Genomic DNA, 14,812 nt, shown 5'->3' with positions numbered 1-14,812 from the left:
CTGTGTGCCAAGCACTTTCTAAGTGCTGGGGTAGATACAAGGTAAGCAGATTGTCCCAAATGGGGCTTTCAGTCTTAATCCCCATTTTACAGGTGAGATAACTGAGGCACAGAGAAGCTAAGTGACTTGCCCAAAGCCACACAGGTGACAAGTGGCAGAGTCGGGATTAGAACCCATGACCTCTGACTCCCAAGCCCAGGCTCTTTCCACTAAGCCACACTCCTTCTCTTCTCAATTAACTAGATTCTCTCTCTCTCTCCCTCTTTCTCCCTCTCTCTCTCTCTTCATTCATTCAGTTGTATTTATTGAGCACTTACTGTGTGCAGAGCACTGTACTAAGCACTTGGGAAGTACAAGTTGGCAACATATAGAGACGGTCCCTACCCAACAGTGGGCTCGCGGTCTAGAAGGGGGAGACAGACAACAAAACAAAACATATTAACAAAATAAAATAGAGTAAATATCAATCAACAATCGATCGTATTTATTGAGCGCTTACTGTGTGCAGAGCACTGTACTAAGCGTTGGGAAGTACAAGTTGGCAACATATAGAGACGGTCCCTACCCAACAGTGGGCTCACAGTCTAGAAGGGGGAGACAGAGAACAAAATCAAACATATTAACAAAATAAAATAGAATAGATAGGTACAAGTAAAATAAATAAATAAATAGAGTAATAAATATGTACAAACATATACATATATACAGGCGCTGTGGGGAAGGGAAGGAGGTAAGACGGGGGGATGGAGGGGGGAGGAGGGGGAGAGGAAGGAGGGGGCTCAGTGTGGGAAGGCCTCCTGGAGGAGGTGAGCTCTCAGTAGGGCTTTGAAAGGAGGAAGAGAGTTAGCTTGGCGGATGGGCAGAGGGAGGGCATTCCAGGCCAGGGGGATGACGTGGGCCGGGGGTCGACGGTGAGACAGCTGAGAATGAGGTACGGTGAGGAGGTGAGTGGCGGCAGAGGAGTAGAGGGTGCGGGGTGGGCTGGAGAAGGACAGAAGGGAGGTGAGGTAGGAGGGGGCGAGGGGATGGACAGCCTGGAAGCCCAGGGGGAGGAGTTTCTGCCTGATGCGCAGATTGATTGGTAGCCACTGGAGATTTTTGAGGAGGGCAGTAACATGCCCAGAGCGTTTCTGGACAAAGACAATCCGGGCAGCAGTACAAGTAAAATAAATAGAGTAATAAATACCTACAAACTATATACATATATACAGGTGCTGTGGGGAGGTGAAGGAGGTAAGGCGGGGGGGATGGGGAGGGGAAGGAGGGGGAGAGAAAGGAGGGGGCTCAGTCTGGGAAGGCCTCCTGGAGGAGGTGAGCTCTCAGTAGGGCTTTGAAGGGAAAAGCCCTACTCTCTCCTTCTCTCTCTCTCTCTCTCTCTCACTCTCTCTTTCTATGTATATATATATTTTACACTCTACAGCGAGAGGGCCATCCAGTTATGGAGAGAGATATGTAGATCTCTCTCTGTATATGCATATATATATTGGGTGGGAGGGGATGAGTTTACAAATGCTTAAGTAGCCCAGAAATGCTGAAGTGGCAGTTGGGTTTAGTAAATGAGGTGATCAGAAACTAATAGGGGAAGGCCCCTTGGAGAACTGATGTCAGAAGAGCTCTGAAGATGAGGAGAGCTGTGGTCTGTGGGATTTTTTTTATGGTATTTGTTAAGTGCTTACTATGTGCCTGGTACTGTCTAAGCGCTGGGGTAGATATCAGCTCATCAGGTTGGACACGGTCTCTATCCTACATGGGGCTCACAGTCATAATCCCCGTTTTGCAAATGAGGTCACTGAGGCCCAGAGAAGTGAAGTGATTTGCTGAATGTCACACAGCAGACGGATGGCAGATTTGAAGCGAGAGGGCAGGAGGGAATCTTAGGTTGGCAGCAGGAGAGATGAGAATAAGGCATAGTGAGACATTTGTTAATAAGGCACAGGGAGACATTTGTAGGCCAGGAATTAGGAGTGCAAGATAGGGGGTAGTGGGAAAGGAGAAGTGGGAGACCTTCAAGCTAATGGCCAGAAGTTTGTCTTTGGTGCAGAGTGGAGAGGAACGGATAACCCTATGAGGTTGTAGAGGAGTGGGGAGATGTACGGAGAATCATCATCATCAATCGTATTTATTCAGCGCTTACTATATGCAGAGCACTGTACTAAGCGCTTGGGAAGTACAAATTGGCAACATATAGAGACAGTCCCTACCCAACAGTGGGCTCACAGTCTAAAAGGGGGAGACAGAGAACAAAACCAAACATGCTAACAAAATAAAATAAATAGAATAGATATGTACAAGAATGACATTTTAGACCAGTAGTCCAAGCAGCAGAGGACAGAATGGACTGGAGAAGGGGAGGCCAGTGAGGAAGCCGATGCAGTTGTTGAATCAGGATTCGAGAAGCAGCGTAGCCCAGTGGATGGAGCACGGGTTTAATAATAATAATAATAATAATAATAATAATAATGTTGGTATTTGTTAAGCGCTTACTATGTGCCAAGCACTGTTCTAATCGCTGGGGTAGATACAAGGTAATCAGATTGTCCCACGTGGGGCTCCCAGTCTTCATCCCCATTTTACAGATGAGGGAACTGAGGCCCAGAGAAGTTAAGTGACTTGCCCAAGCGCTGGGGCAAGTGGCGGAGCCGGGATTTGAACCCATGACCTCTGACTCCAAAGCCCGTGCTCTTTCACGCTGCTTCCCCAGTGTTTAGGAGTCACAGGGACTTGGGTTCTAATCCCTGCACCACCATATCTCTGCTTGTACTTCCCAAGCGCTTAGTACAGTGCTCTGCACACAGTAAGGACTCAATAAATGCGATTGAATGAATGAATCTCTACCGTGTGACCTTGGGCAAGTCACATGGGGTGGACAGTCAAAGTAGGATCCGGAGCTGTTATTGAATTCTCACCTGACAGTTGAGGAAATTGAGGCCCAGAGAAGGAAAGTGGATTTCCCAGTGTCACACAGCAGGCAAATGGCGGAGCCGGGATGAATCCCAGGTCCTCTGACTCCCAGCCTCTTGCTCTTTCCACTAGGCAACCCTGTTCGTCTTCTCTACATCTTCTCTTCTGCTTTTCCTTCTCCGTAGTTTCAATTTTCCCTGTAGTAGCTGACTCTGAATTATTACTTAAAGCATTTAACCGATATTCCCCTGAACCTGCCAATATGTTCTGTCTGCCCAACTTCCTGTGATGAATTCCATATGCTTACTGTCTGCCATTCGAAGGTGTGTTTCCTTTTGTTTGTTTTGAATTTCCCAAGCGCTTAGTACGGTGCTCTGCACATAGTAAGCGCTCAATAAATACGATTGATTGATTGATTGATTGATTTTGAATTTATCGCCTTCAAAGCTTCAGTAAATCCCCTTTCATGTGAGTGTTGTGGGCTTTAGTGAACAATTCTGTGGTCGCCCTGTCCACCCCCTTTATGATTTTGTAGATTTCAGTGATATCCTCTCTTGCCTTTGTTTTTGTGCCGTGGCCCTGAACATTATTTATTTCAGCAGTGCATAGTAAGAAGGGAGATGAGAAAGGACCAGGTTCTATAATAATGTTGGCATTTTACTTGTACATATCTATTCTATTTATTTTATTTTGTTAGTATGTTTGGTTTTGTTCTCTGCCTCCCCCTTTTAGACTGTGAGCCCACTGTTGGGTAGGGACTGTCTCTATATGTTGCCAATTTGTACTTCCCAAGCGCTTAGTACCGTGCTCTGCACACAGTAAGCGCTCAATAAATACGATTGATAATGATGATGATTTGTTAAGCGCTTACTATGTGCAAAGCGCTGTTCTAAGCGCTGGGGGGGATACAAAGTGACCAGGTTGTCCCATGTGGGGTTCACAGTCTTAATCCCCATTTTACAGATGAGGTAACTGAGGCTCAGAGAAGTTAAGTGACTTGCCCAAGGTCACACAGCAGACGTGTGGCGGAGCTGGGATTCGAACCCATGACCTCTGATTCCAAAGCCCGGGCTCTTTCCACTGAGCCACGCTGCTTCTCGCTATAATAATAATGGCATTTGTTAAGCACTTGCTATGTGCAAAGCACTGTTCTAAGCGCTGGGGGTATACAAGGTGATCAGGTTGTCCCATGTGGGGCTCACAGTCTTAATCCCCATTTTACAGATGAGGTAACCGAGGCTCAGAGAAGTTAAGTGACTTGCCCAAGGTCACACAGCAGACAAGTGCCGGAGCTGGGATTCGAACCCATGACCTTTGACTCCAAAGCCCAGGCTCTTTCCACTGAGCCACGCTGTTCTACTGGCTCCACCACTTGTCTGCTGCATGACCTTGGGGAAGTCAGTCAATCAATCAATCAATCGTATTTATTGAGCGCTTACTGTGTGCAGAGCACTGTACTAAGCGCTTGGGAAGTACAAGTTGGCAACATATAGAGACAGTCCCTACCCAACAGTGGGCTCACAGTCTAGTCATTTCACTTCCTCTGTGTCTCAGTTACCTCATCTGTAAAATGGGGAATAAGGCTGTGAGTCCCAAGTGGGGCGGGGACGGTGTCCGATCTGATCAGTTTGAATCTGCACCAGCGCTTAGCGCAGTGTCCGGCCGCCCAACAAACACCATTAAAAACTGAGATGGTAGGAGTTAAAAAGAGGGACAAATGAGCAGACGGAGGTAGAGAAAGAGACTACAAACCGCAAGAGAAGCAGCGTGGCTCAGTGAAAAGAGCACGGGCTTTGGAGTCCGAGGTCATGGGTTCAAATTCCGGCTCCACCACTTGTCAGCTGTGTGACTTTGGGCAAGTCACTTCACTTCTCTGGGCCCCAGTTACCTCATCTGGAAAATGGGGATGAAGACTGTGAGCCTCCCATGGGACAACCTGATCACCGTGTAACCTCCCCAGCGCTTAGAACAGTGCTTTGCACATAGTAAGCGCTTAATAAATGTCATCAAAAAAAAAGAGGACATGGAGGAAGTTGAGGTGGTAAATGTGAATGGGAAGATGAAAAGGAGGTGGGGAGAATTCACTCTTCCAACGCCAGCTTCTTGTCTGTACCTTGATCTTTTCTATCTTCTTCCCACCCTCTGTCGGTCTTAACTCTCTCCTCCTTCGTAATCGTCAGGCCACTATTCGCTTGGGAAGTATTCATTCATTCATTCATTCAATCGTATTTATTGAGTGCTTACTGTGTGCACAGCACTGTACAAAGCGCTTGAGAAGTACAAGTTTGCAACATATAGAGACGGTCACTACCCAATAGCGGGCTCACAGTCTAGAAGGGGGAGACAGACAACAAAACAAAACATATAAACCAGATAGAATAAATAGAATAAAAATGTACAAGTAAAATAAATAGAGTAATAAATACGTACGAACATATACATATATACAGGTGCTGTGGGGAGGGGAAGGAGGTAAGGTGGGGGGGGGGAGGAAGGAGGGGGGCTCAGTGTGGGAAGGCCTCCTGGAGGAGGTGAGCTCTCAGTAGGGCCTTGAAGGGAGGAAGAGAGCTAGCTTGGCGGATGGGCAGAGGGAGGGCATTCCGGGCCAGGGGGAGGACGTGGGCCGGGGGTCGACGGTGGGACGGGCGAGAACGAGGCCTAACGGTGAGGTGATTAGCGGCAGAGGAGCGGAGGGTGCGGGCTGGGCTGGAGAAGGACAGAAGGGAGGTGAGGTAGGAGGGCGCGAGGTGATTGATGGACAGCCTTGAAGCCGAGAGTGAGGAGTTTTTGCCTGATGCGTAGGTTGATTGGTAGCCACTGGAGATTTTTGAGGAGGGGAGTAACATGCCCAGAGTGTTTCTGCACAAAGACGATCCGGGCAGCAGCGTGAAGTATGGATTGAAGTGGGGAGAGACACGAGGACGGGAGATCGGAGAGGAGGCTGATGCAGTAATCCAGTCGGGATAGGATGAGAGATCCCACCTTCAAAACCCTCCTAACAATCACATCTCCCACAAGAAACCTTCCCTGACTAAGACCTCATGTGCCCCAAACCTCTCTCCGCCCTGTATCGCCTATGCACTTGACTGTTCCCCTTAAACTCACCCCAGCCCCACAGCATCTATGAGATGGATTAAACATGGGCCAGAGAGTCAGAAGGTTATCAATCAATCAATCAATCGTATTTATTGAGCGCTTACTGTGTGCAGAGCACTGGACTAAGCGCTTGGGAAGTACAAGTTGGCAACATATAGAGACAGTCCCTACCCAACAGTGGGCTCACACTCTAAAAGGGGGAGACAGAGAACAAAACCAAACATACTAACAAAATAAAATAAATAGAATAGATATGTACAAGTAAAATAAAGAAATAAATAAATAGAGTAATAAATATGTACAAACATATATACAGGTTATGGGTTCTAATCCTGCCTCTGCCACTTGTCTGCTGGGTGACTTTAGGTAAGCCACTGGCACGTCTCTGTACCTCAGGCCCCTCATCTGTAAAATGAGGATTTAGACCGTGAGTCTTATGTGGGACAGAAACTGTGTTCGACCCAATTACCTTGTACCTTTCCAGTGCTTAGAACAGTGTTTGGCACATCATAGGCGCTTAGCCCGTTGTGTGTAGGGATTGTCTCTCTTTATTGCCTTATTGTACTTTCCAAGTGCTTAGTACAGTGCCCTGCACACAGTAAGTGCTCAATAAATGACGACTGATTGAATGAATGAACAAATACCATTATTATTATTATCCTTCCACTCCACTATTTTCCCCCACTGTAATTGATTCTAATGTCTGTCTCCCCAGTAGACTGTAAGCTCCTTGTGGGCAGGGATCATGTCTATCAATTCTGCGGTACTTTCCCAACTGCCGTAGTGCAGTGCTTTCCACACAGTAAATAGTCAATAAATACCATTAATTGATTGATTAGAGAAGCAGCATTGCTCAGTGGAAAGAGCACAGGCTTTGGAGTCAGAGGTCATGGGTTCGAATCCCGCTCCGCCACATGTCAGCTGTGTGACCTTGGGCAAGTCACTTAACTTCTCTGAGCCTCAGTTACCTCATCTGTAAAATGGGATTAAGACTGTGAGCCCCACGTGGGACTACCTGATCACTTTGTATCCCCCCAGCGCTTAGAACAGTGCTTTGCACATAGTAAGTGCTTAACAAATGCCAACATTATTATTATTATTAATTGAAATAAGAGAAGATGGAGTGAAGGGAACATTAAGGGGGGAGGAAGCAAGAGAAAGGTGGGTGAATTGAGAAAGGGATTGGAGAGAGGGAATGGGACCAGAGAAAACAACTAATAGGAAGGCAGGAAGGTGGAGTTTTATATGGAGGAAAATGGTAAGAGGACACAAAACTCATAAATATATCTCGTGGGTCCCAGTTAATTGGTACTTATCGAGGGCCTGTGTGATGCTCAGCACATCATTAATTAATTAAAATACGTACATAAGGATTAAAGACTCATTTCCTACTCTGAAGGAGTTTATAGTTTAAGGTAACTTAGAATGATACTGAAAAAGGAAAGAGCTATGAAAAGAGGAACCAAACAATAAATGCAGGCTGGAGATAACACTTTAACATGCGTTTTAATCGTGATCTAGACTGTCAACAGGGAACGTGGCCTTTACTTGCTCCCTTTACTCATCCCCACAGCATTTATGTATATATCTGTCATTCATCTGTATTCATCTCTGTCTCCTCCTCTAGACTGTAAATTCGTGTGGGAAGGGAATTTATCTTTATATTGTTATATTGTACTCTCCCAAGTGCTTAGTACAGTACGCTCTCAGTAAATACGATTGACGGACCAACGTGTCTACCAACTCTATTATATTGTACCCACCCAAGTGCTTAGTTCAGTGCTCTGCGCACAGTAAGCACTCCATAAATAGGATTTTTCCTTAAACTTCGGTGTTATGAAAATAATATCGTCCGACAACAAATTTGCGAATTATTTTCACTCTCAGATCCCAATCTGTTCCATATTTTCTGTGTTACTCTACCAGTAGATGGTATTTACTGGACACCTCCCAAGTGACAGCAGAACCCTATTGTCAGGCACAAACTTTTGGCTCACTTCCAGTATGGTTTTTTTTTTAATGGTGTTTATTAAGTATCAAACACTGTTCCAAGTGGTGGGTTGGGTAGGGACCATCTCTATATGTTGCCAACTTGTACTTCCCAAGCGCTTAGTACAGTGCTCTGCACACAGTAAGCACTCAATAAATACGATTGAAAGAAAGAAAAAAAGTTAGGTTGGACACAGGCCCTGTCCCACTTCATCATCAATCGTATTTATTGAGCGCTTACTGTGTGCAGAGCACTGTACTAAGCGCTTGGGAAGTACAAGTTGGCAACGTATAGAGACAGTCCCTACCCAACAGCGGGCTCACAGTCTAAAAGGGGGAGACAGAGAACAAAACCAAACATACTAACAAAATAAAATAAATAGAATAGATATGTACAAGTAAAATAAATAAATAAATAGAGTAACAAATATGTACAAACATATATACATATAAGCAGGTGCTGTGGGGAAGGGAAGGAGGTAAGATGGGGGGTAATGTTGGTATTTGTTAAGCGCTTACTATGTGCCAAGCACTGTTCTAAGCGTTGGGGTAGATACAAGGTAATCAGATTGTCCCACATGGGGCTCCCAGTCTTCATCCCCATTTTACAGGTGAGGGAACTGAGGCCCAGAGAAGTTAAGTGACTTGCCCCAGGTCACACAGCTGACAAGTGGCGGAGCCGGGATTTAAACCCACAACCTCTGACTCCAAAGCCCGGGCTCTTTCCACTGAGCCACGCTGCTTCCCCCATGGGGCTCACAGATTAACTAGGAGGGAGACCAGGATAACTGGGGCACAGAATAGTGAAGTGACACGCTCAAGGTCACTCTGCATGCAGCTGGCAGAGCGGAATTAGAACCCAGGTCCTTCTGATTTCCAGGCCTGGGCTCTTTCCACTACTTCCCTACTGTCGCTGGCAGTTAAGCCCTTTTGACAGGGGAGCCTGCCCTTCTGCTATTGCAATTTATTCACGGAGGTGATAGTAACAGTCATCCTTTTTGATGCCATTTTGGGCCGGAACTAGAGTGGGGCAAAGTGGGTGACCATTCCTTCCTCTCCCCCTCGTCCCCCTCTCCATCCCCCCCATCTTACCTCCTTCCCTTCCCCACAGCACCTGTATATATGTATATATGGTTGTACGTATTTATTACTCTATTTATTTTACTTGTACATATCTATCCTATTTATTTTATTTTGTTAGTATGTTCGGTTTTGTTCTCTGTCTCCCCCTTTTAGACTGTGAGCCCACTGTTGGGTAGGGACTGTCTCTATATGTTGCCAATTTGTACTTCCCAAGCGCTTAGTACAGTGCTCTGCACATAGTAAGCGCTCAATCAATACGATTGATGATGATGATGATTCCAAGCGCAGAGCTGAGAGGGGGGTTTAAGGGAGAGCTTTCTAAGAGCAGAACAACTCACGACACTCTAAATTCTGCTGTTTGAATCTCCCTGATCTCTGGTTTGAGCGCTTAGTACAGTTCTCTGCACATAGTAAGCGCTCAATAAATACGATTGATGGTTTGAACGTGGGAGGTTTGGACTCTAGGGTGTAGGTGGTCGAAGAAACAGGCATATAGGCAGTCAATCAATCAATCAATCAATCATATTTATTGAGCGCTTACTGTGTGCAGAGCACTGGACTACGCGCTTGGGTAGTACAAGCTGGCAACATATAGAGACAGTCCCTACCCAACAGCGGGCTCACAGTCTAGAAGGGGGAGACAGAGAACCAAACCAAACATACTAACAAAATAAAATAAATAGAATAGATAGGTACAAGTAAAATAAATAAATAAATAGAGTAATAAATCTGTACAAACATATATACATATATACAGGTGCTGTGGGGAAGGGAAGGGAAGGAGGAGTCCTCTTTCTACCACCCCTCGTATTTTAATGTTATGGGAAGCAGCGTGGCTTAGTGGAAAGAGTCAGAGGTCATGGGTTCTAATCAATCAATCAATCAATCAGTCGTATTTATTGAGCGCTTACTGTGTGCAGAGCACTGTACTAAGCGCTTGGGAAGTACAAGTTGGCAACATAGAGAGACGGTCCCTACCCAACAGTGGGCTCACAGTCTAGAAGGGGGAGACAGAGAACAAAACAAAACATATTAACAAAATAAAATAAGTAGAATAAATATGTACCAGTAAAATAAATAAATAAATAGAGTAATAAATACGTAAAAAACATATATAAAGCGTAATCCCGGCTCCGCCACCTGTCAGCTGTGTGACTTTGGGCAACCCACTGAACTTCTCTGTGCCTCAGTGACCTCATCTGAAAAACGGCGTTTGAGACTGTGAGCCCCATGTGGGGCAACCTGATTACCTTGTATGTACCCGGCGCTTAGAACAGTACTTGGCACATAGGAAGCGCTTAACAAATCCCATTATTATTATTAATATTATGTGCTTACTAAGTGCCAGACACTGTTCTAAGTGCTGGAGTCGATACCAGCTAGTCAGGATGGACACAGTCTGTGTCCCACATGGGGCTCCCTGTCTTAATCCCCATTTTACAGATGAGGGAGACTGAGCCCCCTCCTTCCTCTCCCCCTCCTCCCCCTCCGCCTTACCTCCTTCCCTTCCCCACAGCACCTGTATATATGTTTGTTCGTATTTATTACTCTATTTATTTATTCTACTTGTACATATCTATTCTATTGATTTTATTTTGTTAATACGTTTGGTTTTGTTCTGTCTCAATCAATCAATCAATCAATCGTATTTATTGAGCGCTTACTATGTGCAGAGCACTGTACTAAGCGCTTGGGAAGTACAAATTGGCATCACATAGAGACAGTCCCTACCCAACAGTGGGCTCACAGTCTAAAAGGGGGAGACAGAGAACAGAACCAAACATACCAACAAAATAAAATAAGTAGGATAGAAATGTACAAGTAAAATAAATAAATAAATAAATAGAGTAATAAATATGTACAACCATATATACATATATACAGGTGCTGTGGGGAAGGGAAGGAGGTAAGACGGGGGGATGGAGAGGGGGACGAGGGGGAGAAGAAAGAAGGGGCTCAGTCTGGGAAGGCCTCCTGGAGGAGGTGAGCTCTCAGCAGGGCCTTGAAGGGAGGAAGAGAGCTAGCTTGGCGGATGGGCAGAGGGAGGGCATTCCAGGCCCGGGGGATGACGTGGGCCGGGGGTCGATGGCGGGACAGGTGAGAGCGAGGTACAGTGAGGAGATTAGTGGTGGAGGAGCGGAGGGTGCAGGCTGGGCAGTAGAAGGAGAGAAGGGAGGTGAGGTAGGAGGGGGCGAGGGGATGGACAGCCTGGAAGCCCAGGGGGAGGAGTTTCTGCCTGATGCGCAGATTGATCGGTAGCCATTGGAGGTTTTTGAGGAGGGGAGTAATATGCCCAGAGCGTTTCTGGACAAAGATAATCCGGGCAGCAGCATGAAGTATGGATTGAAGTGGAGAGAGACACGAGGATGGGAGATCAGAGAGAAGGCTAGTGCAGTAGTCCAGACGGGATAGGATGAGAGCTTGAATGAGCAGGGTAGCGGTTTGGATGGAGAGGAAAGGGCGGATCTTGGCAAGGTTGCGGAGCTGAGACCGGCAGGTTTTGGTGACGGCTTGGATGTGAGGGGTGAATGAGAGAGCGGAGTCGAGGATGACACCAAGGTTGCGGGCTTGTGAGACGGGAAGGATGGTAGTGCCGTCAACAGAGATGGGAAAGTCAGGGAGAGGACAAGGTTTGGGAGGGAAGACAAGGAGCTCAGTCTCCCCCTTCTAGACTGTGAGCCCGCTGTTGGGTAGGGACCGTCTCTATATGTTGCCAACTTGGACTTCCCAAGCGCTTAGTCCAGTGCTCTGCACACAGTAAGCGCTCAATAAATACAATTGACTGCTTGATTGAAGTGACTTGCCCAAGGTCACGCAGCAGACAAGTGTTGGAGCCAGAGCCCTCTGGCCATAGAACACTTGTTTGTCCTGTTACCAAGCTGCTTGCGTAGCCAGGGATGGGAGAGACAAACACTCAGGGTCTTTGTCTCAAACTCTTCCTTTAGACGGAAATCTCCTTTTGGGCAAGGACTGTGTCCGCCTACTCTACTGCCCTGTTATCTCCCAAGTGCTTAGTACAGTGCTCTGGGAAAGCAGTGTAGCCTAGTGGAAAGAGCAGTGTCAGAGGACAGAGATGATGGCGTTTGTTAAGCGCTTACTATGTGCAAAGCACTGTTCTAAGCGCTGGGGAGGTTACAAGTGATCAGATTGTCCCACGGGGGGCTCACAGTTTTAATCCCCATTACTGTAGATTAAGCCCACATTTCCTTTACACCCTCGCTCCCTCCTGCGTTCCCCCTTGCGCTTGGATTTGTAGCCCAAATTCACCGCATCTTCAACCCACTTATGAACATTATTATTATTGAGTGCCGTCTAGTCATTGCCAATTCGTAGGAAAGTTATGTATATGTGTATATATGTTTGTACATATTTATTACTCAATTTATTTATTTATTTTACTTGTACATATCTATTCTATTTATTTTATTTTGTTAGTATGTTTGGTTTTGTTCTCTGTCTCCCCCTTTTAGACTGTGAGCCCACTGCTGGGTAGGGACTGTCTCTATATGTTGCCAACTTGTACTTCCCAAGCGCTTAGTCCAGTGCTCTGCACACAGTAAGCGCTCAATAAATACGATTGATGATGATGATGATGATGTATATAGATGTAATTTATGTTAATGTCTGTCTCTCCCTCTAGACTGTAAGCTCCCTGTGGGCAGGGTACTTACCTACCAAGTCTGGTGTATTGTACTTAGTACAGTGCTCTGCACACAGTAAGCGCTCAGTAAATGGTTCCAAGAGAAGCAGCGTGGCTCAGTAGAAAGAGCTCGGGCTTGGGAGTCAGAGGTCGTGGGTTCTAATCCCGGCTCCGCCACGTATCAGCTGGGTGATTGGGCAAGTCAGGTCACTTCTCTGGGCCTCAGTGACCTCATCTGTAAAATGGGGATGAAGACTGTGAGCCCCACATTGGCACAACCTGATCCCCTTGTATTCCCCCCAGCGCTTAGAAGAACAGTGCTTTGCACATAGCAAGTGCTTAACAAATACCATTATTATTATTATTATTTGCTTGTATCCACCCCAGCGCTTAGTGCAGTGCTTGGCACATAGTATCGTGGCTCAGTAGAAAGAGCACGGGCTTTGGAGTCAGAGGTCATGGGTTCAAATTCCGGCTCCGCCAATTGTCAGCTGCGTAACTGGGCAAGTCAGTTAACTTCCCTGTGCCTCAGTTCTCTCATCCGGAAAATGGGAATTAAGACTGTGAGCCCCACGTGGGACAACCTGATCACCTTGTATCCCCCCAGCGCTTAGAACAGTGCTTTGCACGTAGTAAGCGCTTAACAAATACCATACTACTACTACTACTACTACTACTACTACTAATAATAATAAAAAATTCCACTGATGGATTGTCTGCTCAAGGTGGCTGGAACTATGGATCCCGCATTGGCTCTGTCAGTCTGAAACACATATACTCCTAAGCGACCTATACCATCGGCGGAGTCTTCTTCGAAAACAAAGGATGATGATATAGTTGCGTGTACCTTTTGTATCCACAGTGCCAGAGCATCTTAAAGATGGCCGAAGAGATCGTGGTGATAGCCAAATTTGATTACGTGGCCCAACAAGATCAAGAGTTGGACATCAAGAAGAACGAGAGGCTGTGGCTGCTGGATGATTCCAAGTCCTGGTGGAGGGTTCGGAACTCCATGAATAAAACGGGCTTTGTTCCTTCCAACTATGTCGAGAGGAAGAACAGTGCTCGGAAGGCTTCTATTGTTAAAAACCTGAAGGATACCTTAGGTAAGTTCTCCTTTAGGCCTTTAGAAAAATGACAAGACTTGGCATTGCGGAATCACAAAGAGGTCATCATCATCAATCGTATTTATTGAGCGCTTACTGTGTGCAGAGCACTGTACTAAGCGCTTGGGAAGTACAAGTTGGCAACACACAGAGACAGTCCCCACCCAACAGCGGGCTCACAGTCTAAAAGGGGGAGACAGAGAACAAAACCAAACATACCAACAAAATAAAATAAATAGAATAGATATGTACAAGTAAAATAGAGTAATAAATATGTACAAACATATATACATATATACACTCGATTTACTGAGCGCTCACTGTGTGCAGAGCACTGTACTTAGGAAGTACAAGTCAGCAACACATAGAGACGGTTACTACCCAACAACAGGCTCACAGTCAAGCCCATGCTCTTTCCATTAGACCACACTGCTTCTCATGTACTCTTGTACTCTCCCATATAACCCTGAAATCAGAACAGTGAAATGTGAAATAGTGTTTCACTGAATACAGCGCTCCACACACAGTAAGCACTCAGTAAGTACCTGTGATTGATTCACTGTGAATAAAGGAAGGAATCAAGTTTTGAAGATCAAGTATCAAAATGGAGAAAAGATATCCAATTCTTACTTACGGGATTGATGGATAGAGCCCGGCCCTGGGAGTCAGAAGGACCTGGGTTCTATTTCCGCCTCCGTCACTTGTCTGGTCTGTGACCTTGGACAAGTATATCACTTTTCTAGGACTCAGTTCCCTCATCTGTAAAGTGGGGATTAAGACTGTGAACCCCATGTGGGACAGGGACTGTGTCCAACCCGATTACCCTTATAGTAATAATAATAATGATGGCATTTGTTAAGCGCTTACTATGTGCAAAGCACTGTTCTAATTATCTTCCCCCGCACTCAGAACAGTGTCCGGCACATAATAATAATAATGGCATTTATTAAGCGCTTACTATGTGCAAACCACTGTTCTAAGCGCTGGGGAGATTACA

At 45.9% G+C, this 14,812-nt stretch overlaps 1 protein-coding gene across 2 annotated transcripts in view; it reads left to right on the top strand.

The window, feature by feature from the left end:
* NCK1 (NCK adaptor protein 1) overlaps window positions 1-14,812 on the top strand; it is a 171,580-nt gene that overhangs the window by 93,798 nt on the left and 62,970 nt on the right. For both annotated transcript variants that reach the window (XM_038748090.1, XM_038748098.1), the window contains one exon: window positions 13,572-13,815. In XM_038748090.1, coding sequence (XP_038604018.1) covers window positions 13,572-13,815 — 244 coding nt within the window. The remainder of the gene's footprint in view (window positions 1-13,571; window positions 13,816-14,812) is intronic.

This window comes from Tachyglossus aculeatus, chromosome 1 (genome assembly GCF_015852505.1).
Source record: "Tachyglossus aculeatus isolate mTacAcu1 chromosome 1, mTacAcu1.pri, whole genome shotgun sequence".
In the NCBI taxonomy this organism is placed as follows: Eukaryota; Metazoa; Chordata; class Mammalia; order Monotremata; family Tachyglossidae; genus Tachyglossus; species Tachyglossus aculeatus.
The sequence above is the reverse complement of the archived record's forward strand: the minus strand, read 5'-3'. Positions and strand labels throughout refer to the sequence as shown.